The 15,703-nt window shown below is 58.3% G+C and overlaps 2 protein-coding genes across 2 annotated transcripts; one reads left to right on the top strand and one right to left on the bottom strand.

The window, feature by feature from the left end:
• Positions 1 to 1,397: 1,397 nt before the first annotated feature.
• On the bottom strand, positions 1,398 to 5,780 carry Polr2e (RNA polymerase II, I and III subunit E). Its single transcript, XM_046443660.2, has 8 exons — positions 5,477 to 5,780; positions 4,468 to 4,642; positions 4,083 to 4,198; positions 3,362 to 3,442; positions 2,681 to 2,739; positions 2,515 to 2,593; positions 2,180 to 2,256; positions 1,398 to 1,729 (listed from the first exon to the last, which is right to left on the bottom strand). Exons 1-7 carry the CDS (start codon positions 5,531 to 5,533, stop codon positions 2,191 to 2,193), a joined length of 633 nt encoding a protein of 210 aa, XP_046299616.1. The 5' UTR covers positions 5,534 to 5,780; the 3' UTR covers positions 1,398 to 1,729; positions 2,180 to 2,190.
• A 7,196-nt stretch (positions 5,781 to 12,976) lies between these two features.
• Positions 12,977 to 15,090, top strand: Gpx4 (glutathione peroxidase 4). Its single transcript, XM_046444362.2, has 7 exons — positions 12,977 to 13,129; positions 13,973 to 14,067; positions 14,149 to 14,293; positions 14,386 to 14,537; positions 14,613 to 14,637; positions 14,716 to 14,775; positions 14,849 to 15,090. Exons 1-7 carry the CDS (start codon positions 13,037 to 13,039, stop codon positions 14,879 to 14,881), a joined length of 603 nt encoding a protein of 200 aa, XP_046300318.1. The 5' UTR covers positions 12,977 to 13,036; the 3' UTR covers positions 14,882 to 15,090.
• The last annotated feature ends 613 nt before the right edge of the window (positions 15,091 to 15,703 follow it).

The following is a 15,703-nucleotide window of genomic DNA, read 5'->3' as shown; positions in this document are numbered from 1 at the left end:
AGAGAAGGGGCACTTGCTCTACCTGTTAGACATACTATAAGGCTAAAAGCATAATCGATCCCTGGAAAAGAAGGAACCTCCAAACAGACCCCTGTGTGTCTGGGTTTTCACATAATAGCACTTCAGGGTGGCCAGGAGAGGCCCTGCCTCTGACGGGTCCAGACCCTCTTCCGTCCAGGGCAGTTAGGCCCCATCTAAATGCACGGGAAGGCCCACTTGTAAACAAGTAACCATGTGGGTACTTAAGGGCCATGAAAAGAAGTTTTTGCAAATCTCATATCTGGTAAGGAACCAAAATCTACAAACAAGTCACTTCACATCTACCACGAGAGCTTCACTCAAGGAAGGGCCTGGGGTTGGACTCAGAGGTAGAGCACCTGCTCAGCACCTGCAAGGCCCTGGGTTCCATCCTCAGCACCACACAAAGATAAATAAGTAAAATAAAGGTGTTGTGTTCAGTTACAACCAAAAAACAAGCATTAAAAAAAAAATTAAAAATAAAAGTAAAATATATTTAAAAAAAAAAAAAAAAAGGTGTGCATTAAGAGGTGCCCATGAGCAAGCAGCGAGGTGAGAAGCCAGGGCCCAGTGCAGGCTGGGGCGAGACACGCAGCCGCCAAGCAGGTCCGAGCGCCACCGACCAGCTCGGCCACTCCTGGAGTACGCCCAGAGCAACGAGAGCCTGTCACCACACATCTGCCCACAGGTGGCCTCAGCAGCTCTGTGCACCACAGTCAAGCGCCAGCGCAGCCCAGGGTCAATGTCCCAGGTGAAGGGACACCCAGCCTGGCCCAGGCACACCTGGAGTGTCCTCAGCCACAAGCAGGAGCGAGGTGACAGCTGCAGCATGGAGGGACCTGAGGACCTTATGCCCTATGAGAACCAGACACACGAGGCCACAGAGCGTGACCCAGTGACAAGAGACCCCCAATGCAGGAGAGTCCAGAGGCAGGATGTAGACCTGTGGGTGCAGGGCTGGGAGGGAACGGGTTTCTCTTTGGAGTGACAGTGTTTCAGAACTAGGCACGGGATGGTGGCACATCGTGAAGTAGTGAGTCCACCACCTGCAGCCAGGCCCTCAGCGGCACCACGTATGCTCGGCAGGCTCAGGCTGAGGGTCTCATCCCCAGCAGGAAGATTCACCAACGCCTGCTTTCCGCCTGTGTGGGCAGAGGCCACCCGGGGTCAGCGGGAAAGGCAGAGACTGACCTCACGTTTCCCGGTGAGAGGAGTGGCCGAGCAAGGTGCAGGCGCTGCAGACAGGCTCGCCCGGTGCTCAAGCCGAGGCGCACAGCAGGCACAGGGGTCAGGACAGGCAGCATCTGCCCCCAGGCTCCACCCAGAGCAGGCCACCCGCATAAGCCTTGCAATTCATCTTGGCTTTTCAAACAATCAAATTTACTTAAAATATCCTTTATTTTTAGGCCATACAGCATTCTGACAGAGGAAACCTGCCAAGGAGCTGGCCGCAGCCTTGCCCTCGGTGAAGTCAGGAGGTGTCAGGTGGGGGTGGGGCCCAGAGCACACAGGGGCGCAGCCAGAGCCGGCCAGGCCATGGGAGAGGGGTCCTTGCCCCAGGTAAGATAAAGCAGACCAGAGACTGCTGCCCTCCAGAACGCAGGAGGGCAGGTCCCTGCAGGTAGGTGGGTGTCCCTGAAGGTGGCCACACACACCCGTGCCATCTCTGGGGTCTGGGCATGGAGGAGCAGGGCCTCAATGAGTCAGGCACCTGGAACAAAGAGAGCATGCAGGGCAGCACAGGGAGCCTGCCGGGCAGCACAGGGAGCCTGCCGGGCAGCACAGGGCCTCGGGCAGGCCTGCTCCATGAGCACGTGCAAGGGTAGCCCAGGGAGCTCGGGAGGCTGTCCTGTCTCAGCACTGCCCTCAGGTGGTTCTGAAGTCACCCTCCTGGTGGGATTGCCAACACCCCCCTGCAAAGCTCTGCCTCTCGCCTGCCCTGAAGGTGAACCGTCCTGACAGTGGACAGCTCAGGGGAAAATTAATATGGGGGTAGTTCACCCCTGAATTCCTGGGCGTCTGGGGCAACAGGAGTGAACAGGCCCAGGTAGGGTCTGAGCCGGGGGCAGTAGGCAGGGTTTGTCCCAGGACAGAGTGACAGCCTTCCTGGAGGCCAGCGCAGGGAGAATCCCCTGCCTCTGGGCCCTCCCACCCGTCTCACCTGCTGCGTGGCTACTGCACCAGCCGGTAAGTGATGTACCTGCCCGCAGTCTCACTGGGCCGGATGATCTTCACCACCTGCAGAAGCACAGGGACAGGTGCTGGGGGACAACAGGCCTCACCATGGCGGCACAGGGTGGCAGGCAATGCCTGTTGAAAAGCCTAGGAGCTACTCTTCTCTGGACCCCAGTTGCTGGGGCTTTAAAAAGGTGTGAGGAATGTGGTTCTAAGGCCCTTCCAGGCTGCAGGGGATAGGACTGTGGGAGGGACAAAGCCAAGTCCCCGGCAGGTTCAGAGCAGCATCAAAGGTCGTCCTGCCCCTGAGAGGTCTCTCACCTGCCCTCGCTTTATCCCAAAGTAGCGGGCCACAGGGTCCCCTGCCTGGATCCTGGGCAGTTGGTTCTCTCGGAGTTTGCTGGGAAGCAGGTCAAGGAAAAGCCCAGCAGGGCCATCTGGGGTTGGGGTGGGACTCTAGGAGCCAGGGGTGTGCCTGCAAGGATACTACCGGGCCAGCAGCTCAGTCACCTCCTCCTTGGTCATGACCACATGCTCTGGGACCAGCTGTGGAGAGAGGAGCCCTTCATCACCACCAGGGCTCCCAGACTTCAGGACCCAGACAAAGCCCACCACCACCCTGAGCACACGGGGAGGGGTGAAGAACCCACACTGAAGCTGTGGGCAACCCGGGAAATGGTCACTGCATTAGGTTCTTTCTCTTTTGTTTCCTGGTACCGGAGATTGAACTCAGGGGCACTTCACCACTGAGCCACATCCCCAGCCTTTTCTTGTATTTTACTTAGAAACAGGGTCTCACTGAGTTGCTTCGCGTCATGCTTTTTGCTGAGGCTGGCTTTGAACTCACGATCCTCCTGCATCAGCCTGCCCAGCCGCTGGGATTACAAGCGTGTGCCACTGTGCCCGGCTGCATTAGGTTCTCTCTACTATGGTGTCAGCACAGGGCCCAGGGGCCCCCAGAAAGAGATGCCTGCTCCCAGCCCTTACCCTGCAGGCCCAGGCAGGCCTGGGACGCACACCCTTAGCAGGAGCCTGGATGCAGAGGCTGCCCTGGCCAGGCCTCACTGTAGGAAGCCTACCCTGCCATCCTCCCACTCCCCGCCACCAGCCACCTCCTGCTCCAGCATGCTGACGAGCAGCACCCCACCTGCATCTCCCACTGGCCCACCTCGTGCTCCGTGATGTTGATGAGCAATTCCTGCTGCAGGAACTGCTCCAGGATGTACTTGGGGGCCATGTCCACCAGAGACTGCAAGAGACAAGGTTGTCACACACAGCTGTGGATGAGCAGCCTCAGCCCTGACCCCACCCCTCAGGCTGCAGGGTCTACCCATGTGCCTCCACACTGCACCCAGGTGGTGTCCTCTGGCCTATGCCGGCTGCCACAGGCCATGGTCCCTCCCAACCTGTCCAGCTGCCTCTTGGGTGTCTTCAGAGCTGGCGTGGCAACTTCTCCCCATGGAAGAGGTACCATGCGACTATGTGAACCCTACAGCCCGGACTGGACAAAGGCAGTGTGCTGGCCACCTGATCCCATGAACCCACTCAGCTCAATTCAACCCAAATGCCAGGAATGAGGGCACCTGTGCAGGCCACAGGGGCCCAAGCCCCTCCTGATGAGCCCACCCCTGTCCAAGCAGGACACAGAACCTGGTTCCCACAGTCACATCAGGACTTCGGGCTGAAATCCCAGATGTGGGGATGGGAGGCCACCCTGGTTGGGGGTGCCCAGGCGAAGCCTGCCACTGGCAGGGAGTAAGGGGGTGGCAGGCAGGGGCAATGAGGTGCTAGGCAGGCAGAAAGGGTTGGGACTTGTTGTAAACTCAGCCACTTCCTCCATGGGACTGAACTGACCCAGCCCCTGGGTGGTACAAAGGTGGGGAACCTACCTGCTTGGCAGAGGGTGTCATGCCCTGCTGCACCACGATGAGGGCCCGGGTAATGTTCTCCTCTTGCATGCGCTGGCAGTAAACCTTAATGGTCTTGATCCCCACCTTGGGCTCCTCTGAAACAGATGTACAGAGGCACACTGCTGGGAGCCTGCCCTCACCGCCCAGGGCACGCCGACTAGCCGGCTTCAGTCAAGTCGCTGCTCCTTTTGGGGCCTCCAGGGTTGAGAACACAGTTCAGAAAGAGATGGGGAAGGGGGGGGGGGACGGGAACCACACGGACTTAGAGGGTGCTATGAACCAGTGCCTGAGGTGGTGTCTAGGTGACTACACCAGAACCATACCCCCTTGGGGACACTTGCCGTGGACCAGCACAGGCCCCCACCTGGGAAAAAGACGAACATCTGATCAGTGGGGTCATCATTGTGTGCCACCAGCACGGTGAGATCTGTGCGGCGCGGCCGCCCTTCACTTGGCTTATCCCCAAACTGGGCTTTGAACTCCTCCAATGTCTGGTCCAGCTCATCCTGGGTCACCAGGTAGCCACGGTCATGGCACAGCTGCTAGGAGAAAGAGCCAAGTGATGACCCTGCCCAAGCATCTTAGCAAGCAAGAGCTCATGACCTGAGTGGACAAACACGCACAGCTGAATGTGGCAGTGGCACAGGTGCACACAGCCTCGACTCACTCAATAGTAGTAGTCGCAAACTGGCTGAGCATTTAGAGGGTGCTACATAACTAGCCACTGCGACCCCCTGTGATGACACCAGAGCAGTCCCAGAGGCTCCCAGAGACCTCCAGCCTCGACCCCCATCACCCAGTCTGGCAGGAATCTGGCTGGGAACCAACCCAAGCAGTTGCAGCCAGTCCTCCTGACCCCTCTGCAAAACCACGTGAGGCAGGGAGGCGACAGGTGCGGCTTCATGCGACCGTGCTGACAGGGCATAAGGCTGCAGGGGGCTTCCCCCGGAACGGCGGGGCCCAGGATCGCGGGCTCGTCCCGCCTGCACTCCCGCTCCAGCCCCGACTTCCTCCTTTCGCTTGCACGCTGGGCAAGCACTCCCCGACTCGGAGGCAAACGCAAGATGTCTCCACCTGCTTTCCAAGCCAGAGTCCGCGCAGGCCAACCCAGCAACGCCCTCCTCCCGGCCTGGCCTCGGCTCCCGCCGCGACGGTCCCCGGTGCCGGAGAAACCACGGCAGGGGCGCGGCGCGGTGCGGCCCGAGCTCAGGCCCAGGACCGCAAAACAAGCAGGCGCCCAGGGACCCACGCGGGTAGCGCGCCCTGTCCTCCTCCGGGCACCCAGGCGGGTCTCCGAGGGACGGGGGCGGGCGCCGCCACGGCGAGGGAGCGGCGGCCACGCGGGCAGGACAGGGCGTCCTCGCGCTGCTTGCCTGCATGATGGTCTTCCGGATCTTCCAGAGCCGGTAAGTCTCTTCCTCGTCGTCCATGGCGCCGCCGCGCGCAGGCAAGCCCACCGCGCAGGCGCCCAGCAGGACCCACGCGAAGTCCGCCTGCGCCAAGCTCCAGGCAGGCCCCACAGCCTGTCCCCGCGCAGGGCTGTCGTCGGCGAACGCCTGAACGAAAAGACCTGCGCGACCGGCAGCGCTCAGGGCAGCCCGAGCCCTCCGAGGGCGGTGGCTGGCTGCGCAGAGACCCGCCTTAGGAGTTCTGTGGCTTTGGCCGCAAGGCCTCTTGGGAGTGCGAGTTTCCGCTCAACTCCTGCCGGGGGCGGCCGTTTAGAATCCGGGGGGAGCGGGCAGGGCGCGGTGGCGCTCGCCCCATAACCCCAGCGGCTCGGGAGGCTGCGGCAAGAGGATCCAGAGGCCAAAGCCAGCCTCAGCATCAGCGAGGCGCTGAGCGGCTCAGTGAGACCCTGTCTCTAAATAAAATACTAAATAGGGCTGGGGTGTGGCTCAGTGGTGGACTGCCCCTGAGTTCAATCCTCGGTACCAAAAAAAAAAAAGAAAGAAAGAAAGAAAATCCCAGGAGCGGGCGGAAAACCGAGGCCTGAGCAGGGTCACGGGTCGGCTCGGGGAGGCGCTCCACGGGATCCGTGCACCCAACTGCACTTGGTTTCCTCGTTGGGCTCGTGTGACGTCCACGCCCCCACTGTTTCCCTCTTTGTGCGATGTTAGTAATAGGATGTCCCGGTCCTAGGGGTGAACTGAGCACCCCGAGAAGGGCCCGGGGTCGCCCCAGGTGCTTGAGAAGTACTCCCGCCTCGGCCGTCCTGGAGCCCTCGCCTAGCCCAGCCCGGGCCCCCTCGCCCGGTCCTCCGTGCTCCGAAGGCACGATTCCCCGCGGCGCAGCGCGGGTTTTGCAAAAGGGTCCATTCGCAGGCCATCCACACAGAAGGCCGGAGCCCCAAGTCAAAGCTGCCTCCCAAAGCTGGGGCTAGGGCCATGGACGGGATAAAGACACAGGGTGGCCTGGGGCGCCGAGCCGCCTGGAGGAAGGAAAGGTGAAGTAGAGGGTGGTCTCTGCTTGTAATCAGGCTTCATGGCTCGCCTGGGGATGTGGCTCGGCCTAAGAACACTTCCTAGCTGAGGGCCCCGGGCCCGAGATGCATCCCCAGCACCACAATAAGACACTGGAAAATAAACCCACGTCATGGCTCCTCCGAGGAAGCCTGTTCAGACAGTGGTGGGATTAGTATGCTCCACTGGAGCGGAGGTGTGGCCTTCTGATGTCAAAAGGTGGAGGTCATATACCCGCACAGACCCACAGGAAGGAGCAGTGGTTCCAACAAGTTTAAACTACCTCTAAGTTCCTGAAAACCACCTAGGCCACCTCTGCCGTGGTGAGCGGCCAACAGGGGGAGTTGCGGTGTTCCACAAAGCAAGCTGCAAAGTCTCCCAGAAGCTGAGGTCCCAGTGAGCAGTGTCCAGAGGTGAGGCTTGGGAAGTGGTCAGAGTCAGATCATGCAGGCTTTGGCTTCACCAGATTAATCCATGGAGGGATTTATAACTGAATGGAATGTTGGAGGTGGTGAAAAACATTGATGGTGGGACCTAGTTGGAGGAAAAATAGGTCACCAGGATGTGTTTTGGAAGGGCACCCGTACGTGCACACTTACATATATGTATATATACACACATATTTAAATATATATATTTAAATAATAATTTTGGGGGGTAATAGAGATTTAACCGAGGAGTGCTTTACCACTGAGCCACAACCCTAGCACTTTTTTGAGACAGGGTCTTGTTAAGTTGCTTAGGTTCTTGTTAAATTGCTGAGGCTGGCTTTGAATTTTCAGTTTTCCTGCCTCAGCCTCCCAAGTCACTGAGATCACAGGCATGCACCACCACGCCTGGCTGGAAGGGTATATCTTGTCCCTGGCCCAGTCTGCTCTCTGCTGCCATGAGATGAGCAGCTTTCCTCTGCCATGCCCTTCCACCATGATGTTTCTGCTTTGGAGCCATCCAAACATGCAATGAAGCCTCTGAGAACAAGCCAAAATAAATCTTTCCTCCACAAAGCTATTTTTCTCGGGGTTTTTGTCACAGTGATAGAAACTAACACAGCGAGGGAAGCTGGAGGGTTTGCTCAGGTCTTAACTCAGTTTTGTTTGCATCTTTATTTATTTATTTATTTTTTAGTTTTCGGTGGACACAACATCTTTATTTTATTTGTATGTGGTGCTGAGGATCGAACCCAGCGCCTCGCGCAGGTCAAGCCAGCGCGCTACCGCTTGAGCCACACCCCCAGCCCTTGTTTGCATCTTTACACGCCCTGTACCCACCCCAGTGGTGGAGGAGGGCTGCACACCCCGCTCTTCCTGTGTCCTCCACCTTGAGGCTGTCAGTGACCTCTCAATTACTTTGCTGAGCAGCCACAGGGGCAGGGAACAAAATGGGCCTTGAGCCCCTTGTGTTGCAGGTAGAGCCCAGGGAAGAGCCATGCATGTGCTGGATAAATGCTGAAGCCTTTTGGGGCCCGTGGTAGGGAGGAAGTGGAGAAGGCTCAGGGAACTAGGGAAGGGGCTGCCTGGAGCACTGGCCAGAGAACCGTGGAGGACAGATTCCAGCACTGGACGGTGGGAGGGAGCCCAGGTGTCTGGAGGAGGGTGTGTCAGGCCAGAGAACAATATGGGCAAAGGCCCTGAGGCTGGACCTGTCTGCTTGGCAGCCTGGAGGCCTGTGCAGGGAGGGGTAGAGGAGGTCATGCTCAGGTGGGGCAGGTGCTTCGTGCCCTTCAGGGTGCATGGACAGCTCGGGTTTTCTTTTCAGTGTGCGATGTCTGGAGCTACCGTGCTGGTAACAGATCTGTGGGAGCCAGAGCAGGAGCAGAGACCAGGGAGGCATCCTGGCCATTGGTAGGGGTGGCTCCTACTTGGATCAGCAAGGGGAACGTTCCTCGGAGCCCACAGGGTTTGCAGATGGATGGAGCAGTGAGATTTGAGAGAGGGAGAGAGATGGGGAGGACAAAGCTGCCCTGACAGATGGGAAATGGGCGTGACATGGGAAAGGGGCATGGTGTGATGAATGTGGGGCTCCTATGGACCCTGAGGGGAGATGCCAGGTAGCAGGCATCAGCTCCCAGGAAGGAGCTCCAAGCCTGTCCAGGGCGGGGTTCCAGGAGGAAAGGAATCCCGTGTGGGCGGATGCAGAGTGGAGCAGGGCAAGAGGACAGGGTGGGCTGGGGCAGCAGATGAGAGCCAGGGGACTGCAGGAGTGTGTGAATGGGGCACCTTAGGAGCCGTCCTGCTGGCCTACAGGACATCAGGAGGCAAGGAAGCAGGACCGGGAACGGAGGTGGGTTCCCCAGGAGCTTGTGGGCCACAGGGCCCCAAGAGGCTGGCAGGGCCCACCACACGGATGACAGTGACCTGGGCTCACATCCTGGTGCTTCACACCCCTGCCCTCTCTGGCAAAGGCAAGGCCAGAAATCAGGCCTGCATCTGAGAAACTGATGTGACTCCATTTTAAAAAAAACAGCCGCTACCTCAGAGCAGGGCCTGTCCTAAGGTGGGGGGAGGGAATGACCCGGCTCCTAGGCACATAGCCACCCTGCTGAGTCATTTGTCATATGTCCTGGACTCAACAAATGCAAGTTCCTGAAAAGACCAAAAGAATGCTTGAGGGCTGGGGTGGTGGCTCAGCGGTAGAGCGCTTGCCTAGCATGTGCAAGGCCCTGGGTTCCATCCTCAGCACCACATAAAAATAAAGGTATTATGTCCAACTACAACCAAGAATGCTTGAGGCCTAGTTTCGGTGATTGATAACATTAGGCCACTCTGCAGTTGAGCATATATACTCTTGCAACCCCTTGCAGCCTAAACCAATCAGTTCAAATGTATCCACCACTTGAACCAATCAATTACCCCTATCCGACTTGTTCCCACCAGTGAATATGCTAATCAATGTTAAGACTTGTTGTTGATTTTCCCACGGTGTGAAATGATTTGCTGTATGATGTTGTGACGCATAGAGTATCCCCCCAAAAACCTATAAATCCTCACTGAACTAAGGGTTGGGACTCAGTCCCTGGGACCGATGTGTCAGGAACGGTTGTGAGTCCAGGCTCGAGCTTGCAATAAAGACTCTTGTGTGATTGCATCGGATTCAGCTCCTGGAGGTCTATGGGGTCCCACGAATCTGGCATTACAGATCCACACCAGGGTCAGCGGGAACAGAAGATGGCATGGCCATTTGGAAGACAGTCCAGCATGCCCTTAAACAGAGATCAGAGTCCCTGTAGGACACAGCAGCCCACACCAGGAGGACACCCAGAGCAGGAGCACATGGACCCACATAGAACCTTACGCAGCATCACACAGCTGGCAGGCACGGTCCACCAAGAGATGAACGGTAAGTGTGTGGCGGGTCACGTAAGAACACAGTCCAGCAGTGACATGAACGAGGCCGGACATACAAGGTCACACAGTGTGTGACTCCGTGGATAGGAATGTCCAGGCAAGTCCAGAGACAGGGTGCGATTCATGGGAGTGGCTGAGGGTAACTGTTCATGGGGACAGGCCTTCTTCTTCTTCTTTTTTTAAAATTTTTGTTGATGTTAGCTGCAGGGTGGGCTGAACACCTGACCCCCCCACCTGTCTGGCCCCTTTCCGGTCTGCCTGAGGGCAGAAGATGACACCCTTAGCAACTACTGTATGACCCAATCACTGTACGCCAATAAGGCAGCTTGCAGACCCAGAGACCCCATTAGATTTTGGCTATAAAAACTCTCTCTCGGGCTGGGGATGTGGCTCAAGCGGTAGCGCGCTCGCCTGGCATGCGTGCGGCCTGGGTTTGATCCTCAGCACCACATACAAACAAAGATGTTGTGTCCACCAAGAACTAAAAAATAAATATTAAAAAAAAATTCTCTCTCTCTATCTTAAAAACAAAACAAAACAAAAAAAAAACAACTCTCTCTTGGGGCTGGGGTTGGCTCAGTGGCAGAGTGCGCACATGTGAGGCACAGGGTTTGATCCTCAGCACCACATAAAAATAAATAAACAAAATAAAGGTATTATGTCCATCTTCAACTAAGAAAAAATTAGGAAAAAACCCCTCTGGCTTTGCGCGTGGGCTGATGCCACCCCGCCTGCTTTGCTCTCTCCCTCCTCTTTCTCTTTCCCTGCCCTTTCTCTCTTTTCTCTCCCTTCCCTGTTAATCAAGACAACACCACAATAAAGATCTCTTGGTCACGCAGAGTGTCAGGGTCACTTTCTTTTCAGTTGATTCTGGGATGGATCCAGGGCCTCATTATGTGTTAGGCCAGCACTCTACCACTGAGCCACAGCACCAACCCTTTCATTTTGAGACAAGCCCCTTGTTCAGTTGCTGGGGCTAATCAGGCTTGCTGGCACATGCTTGGAATCCCAGCAACTTTGGAGGCTGAGGCAGGAGGATCACAAGTTTGAGACCAGCCTGGGCAACTTAGTGAGACCCTGTCTAAAACTAAAAAGGCCTGGGAATGTGGCTCAGGGGCAGAACACCCCTGGGTTAAGCCCCAGGACTACCAAGTCAATCCACACATTGGGCCACAGTCCCTGTCCTTCCTCCTGGAGCTGCTGTGGGACCACCAGGAACTCTGCTGCTATAGAAGAACTTCCTTGAGACGATCCCGAGACTTCATTTCCTCACCAGTGAAGTGAGATCCCAGGGGAGAAGCTGGGAAATTCCAGACACAAATCCATCCCAGTGCCTGGGGTGCAGCTCCCCAGACCGGCCACTGGCCTCCAGTCCCCACACCCCCTCTTCCACCTCCTGCTCTTATTGCAGTTGGCACCAAGTCAGGAACACAGTGAAGTCCCTCAGGTCCCCACCCTGAGGGCACCGCCCTGAGCTGTTTTTCTGGCAACCACAAGTAAACAAGCTTCTTGGTGTTTATGGCAAAGTACAGTAAAGTAACGGTGAATGAGCAAAGCTAGAGACAGCTGCCCAGGATCTCACAGTGTGGCCACGCTGCTGTGTCCCCAGCACTCCCCCAGGGCTGGAGGAAATGGGGGACTTCCTGAGAAGGGAGGTGGCTGGTGAGACAGGGACAAGGGGACTCTGCCAAGCAGCCAGTCTCAAAACTCCTGGCCTAGCTGGAGGGAGCCTGGTGAAAAGTTCGCACAAGCCGGGTTCTGGCATCTGGCTGGCAGGCCCAGGTCTCCCAAGACCTCCCCCCAAATGGTACCAGCTCAAGTGAGACCTCGAGGGACACACAAGCCAGCGGCCAGTCCTGGGTGGACAAGCTGGCTGAGGGAGCGCTCAGCTCGGTGCCCAGGAAGGGGCTGGGTCTTGCTTTGTACCAGCAGCCAACAGTGTCCAGCAGGGACAAGGCGCCGGAGCAGGAGCCTCAGCCCAGTGTCCTCAGTACCCACCTGCTGGGGACTGTGCGGCCTGAGCAGCCCCAGGGCAGACGCTGGAGCTGGCTCAGGACAGTAGGGTCTTTGACTTACAGGACTTGGAGAGAAAGGAGTCTCATCAGCAGGCCATCGCCCACATATTGCCCAGATCAGGCAGCGTTTTGGGGGTCCCAGCTTTTCTTTTAAAGGAAACTTGGGGAAGATGGGCTTGGGAAATGTGGAGATGACATCAGTTGGGTGATCACCAGGGGGTACACTAGGGTCCAGCAGTTCTCAGGGTCCTTAGACTGGCGTAGCCTCCATTATCTTATCAATAGGCAACACTGGAAAGTCCCTTAAAATTACAGGTTGCTCAAAATATACCTCTCTTAATCTAAATATTGGCGTTTAATTAACGGTGCACAAAGTATGCGAAAATGGATTTACAGATGATTTAAGATTTACAAATTTCCCAGGAATTTGGGAGTGGCAGGCCTGGAAAAGTATGCGGAACTTCTGAACTAAATCTTATTTCCTTGCCCTTTCTTGACGTCTCCTTTCCAGCCATTCCTGGCTTCTCCCTCAGATCTCTGGGGTTAAGGCTCCCAGCTGACGCCGGGGCACGTGCTTAAGGCACACGCAAATCCCAAAGACCGGGCGGAGCTGCCGCTGCCCTCAAGGGGCAGGCGCGGTGAGCACGCGTGAGAGGCCCGCGACCCCGTCCCCGCCCGACCGGGCCCCTGCACGGCTAGACTTTGTCCATACTAAAATGTCCTGCTTCCGAAAGACTTTTTTCGGGGGTGCCTTTTCTACTATTTCGAATTCCCCGGACTGGCGGATGCTCAAGCGCTATGGCGAAGCGCCCCGATACCTGCAACCGCCCGGATAACTGTCCGCCGCCCGCGTGGACGCGGCTCCTGCCCCAGCCCTAACCTTTGAGCATGCGCAGTCACTGACCTCAACAAACACCCACAGGCCCCGCCCCGCCCCCTTCCACCTCACTGCGGACTGCCATTGGCTGGTTCTGGCGCGTGTCTGCAGCGCCGATGCGAATGGCCAATGAGGGTGCTGGTGGGCGGGACCGAGGGTGGGCCGGCGAGATTGGCCGGCGCACGTCCATTGGCCGGCTGAGCGAGGGGAGGAGCCGCTGGCTCTGGCCGCCGCCGCGATGATCCTGGGCCGCCTGAGCCGCTTTAGCCGCCTGCTGAAGCCAGCGCTGCTGTGCGGTGCCCTGGCTGCTCCCGGCTTGGCCGGTACCATGGTGAGTGCCGCGTCCGCCTGCCGGCCGGGGCCGTTAGAGTTCGCGCGGGATCACGGCCGCGGGCCGGAGCGTCGGGTGGTCGTCGTCAGCCGGGGTAGGGGGCGTCCGCCGGGAGGGGGTCTGTCCGGGACGGCGGATCGGGGTCGGGTCAGTTTCCCGGACTGCGGGCCAATGTCGGGGCTGGAGGTGGGGCCAGAGTGCGGGGGCATCAGCTCTGGCGGGTGTAGGTGTTGGGACGAGGAAGAGCTCGGCCGCTTGGGCCTCGGGTGGCGCCCTCGGGCAGAGCAGGGGCAGCGGCGGCGGGGCCCACGGGACGCCCCACGGGCTGGGCTCCGGTCATGCTCCGCGGCGGCGCGCCCCGCCCGTTCAGTGCCGGGCCTGCGCCCGGCCTGCGCAGTGCGTCACAGTCGGCGGCGGGGCTCTCTGGCCACCTGCCCTTTGTCCCGGCCTGGCGGTTGGTGGGCCCAGACGGCCAGGCATGCTTTGCAGCCGGGGGCTCCCTCCCCAAGCTGCTGTATGTAGGCAGCAGGGCCGGCGCCTCCGGCCGATGGATCCCTGTCCCTGCAGCCCCGAGCTGGAGGTGCAGACTACCATCCAGGAAAGTGAACTTCCCTCCGTCGCTGTCGTGGCAACCTGGGGGTATCGAACCGCCCTCCCACCTCAGTGTCCGTCTCCTGTAGCCCCTCGTGAGCACCATGGAGGAGAAGGAGCCCTGAGCTTTTCGTGCCCCGGGGCCCCTGGTTTCCTCAGCACTGGCCTGTCAGGAATCCCTTCCTCCTGAGAAGACCCCAGTGGGTTCTGGCTGCGCAGACCTGATGCTGCTCAGCCCCCCTTGCCTTGCAGTGTGCGTCCCACGATGACTGGCGCTGCTGTCGCTCCATGCATGACTTCTCAGCCAAGGACATCGACGGGCATATGGTTTGCCTGGACAAGTACAAGTGGGTACCTGCCATTGGGGGTGCAGGGTCCACCCAGAGAGGAGCCGCTGACCTCTCCTGACCACTGCTCACCCACTCTAGGGGCTTTGTGTGCATCGTCACCAATGTGGCCACCCAGTGAGGCAAAACCCACGTAAACTATACTCAGCTAGTCGACCTGCACGCCCGATATGCTGAGTGCGGTTTACGGATCCTGGCTTTTCCCTGCAACCAGTTTGGGAGGCAGGTGCGTCACTGCCCAACCCCTGTCAGAGAGAAGACTTCGGGCCTGGACAGGGCCTGGGGTGCCTGTAGCCCACACCTCTGTTACCACTGCAGGAGCCAGGGACCAACGAGGAGATCAAGGAGTTTGCCGCTAGCTATAATGTCAAATTCGACATGTACAGCAAGATCTGCGTGAATGGGGAGGATGCCCACCCGCTGTGGAAGTGGATGAAAGTCCAGCCCAAGGGGAGGGGCATGCTGGGAAAGTGAGTGGCACCTGGGGGTGGGGCCTGCAGTCTGGTCATTTGCTGATCCCTGACCTTCTTTTGCTTCTGTTGTAGCGCCATCAAGTGGAACTTCACCAAGGTGAGGGCAGTGGGAGGGGACAAGGGGCTTGGTAGCTTGCCAGGCCCTGCCCCTACCAACACAGGCCTCTTCTCTCAGTTCCTCATAGACAAGAACGGCTGTGTGGTGAAGCGGTATGGTCCCATGGAGGAGCCCCTGGTAGGTGCCTTCTGGGGAGCCAGCCTGGTGGGGGCCCTGGGAGGGGCCACCCCTTACCCACCTTTCCCTACAGGTGATAGAGAAGGACCTGCCCTGCTATCTCTAGCCTCACAAGCTGTGCCCCTGCCGAGCCTCTGCCCACGCCCCCAGAGCCTTCTACCTGGCAACTATGACGGCCCGCCTGCAAACCAGCCTTGCTGGTGGGGCGGGCCTGAGAACCTGGCGTGCACCTGCCAGAGGAAGGTCCTGCGGCTCTGCGGGCTTAGCTAGGCGCCCCACCTTGGCTACCTTGTGGGAATAAAATGTAGAAATCCATCTCTGTTGTACTGCCTGGGGGTGGGGCTCCCTCAGGGTTCAGAGAGCTGCTGTGGGATCTGGGTTAGCTGCTTGGACTGTGCTGATCCCCAAAGCTGGGCCTCAGGGCACAGGCAGGAACTGGTCTTGGGAAAGGATGCCTAGAGGTGTTAATTCTCCTAAGCTGCAGTTCTTCTTGGCAAAGGTGTTAACCCATTAGGAGCAGTCATTTGAGATCTGCAGGAACCCCTGTCCTCCCTAATTCTTGGAGGCTGCATGCAGTCAAAGATGGGAGGGTCAGGGCCCAGGGACACTAGTCAGGGTGACCATGCCTGCCCTCTGGGCTGCATCTGTTTCTTGGGGCTCCTAGGGGGTGTCACTAAATGGTCTTCTCTGAGGTCTGGGCATGGACTGTGGCCAGGAAGGAACTGTGGACCAACATAAGCTGCCGTTTGGAGAGGTCCAGGCTGGCTGCAGTTTGAGGAAAGTGGGCCTGACCAGGGGCTGGCAGGGTGGCTGAGCCCAGCTGTCCCCCTGGTCTCTCCTGCCTTCTTGGAATACTTCCAGGAAAGGCCAGCAGCAGGGGATGAGTCCACTGGGGTCAGGGAGGGGCTGGAGGACTCAGGGTTCATCA

This window comes from Marmota monax, unplaced genomic scaffold, assembly GCF_021218885.2.
Source record: "Marmota monax isolate L192 unplaced genomic scaffold, Marmota_monax_Labrador192_F-V1.1 WCK01_AAM20220418_F8-fsc00102, whole genome shotgun sequence".
Classification (NCBI taxonomy): Eukaryota; Metazoa; Chordata; class Mammalia; order Rodentia; family Sciuridae; genus Marmota; species Marmota monax.
The sequence above is the reverse complement of the archived record's forward strand: the minus strand, read 5'-3'. Positions and strand labels throughout refer to the sequence as shown.

Excerpts from the sequence above, each read along its gene's own strand:
- Polr2e (XM_046443660.2), bottom strand. The coding sequence starts at position 5,533 with ATGGACGACGAGGAAGAGACTTACCGGCTCTGGAAGATCCGGAAGACC. Across the intron at positions 3,443-4,082 it reads TGACACCCTCTGCCAAGCAG|TCTCTGGTGGACATGGCCCC; the intron begins GTAGGTTCCCCA and ends TGTCTCTTGCAG. Across the intron at positions 2,257-2,514 it reads TTGGGATAAAGCGAGGGCAG|GTGGTGAAGATCATCCGGCC; the intron begins GTGAGAGACCTC and ends GTGCTTCTGCAG.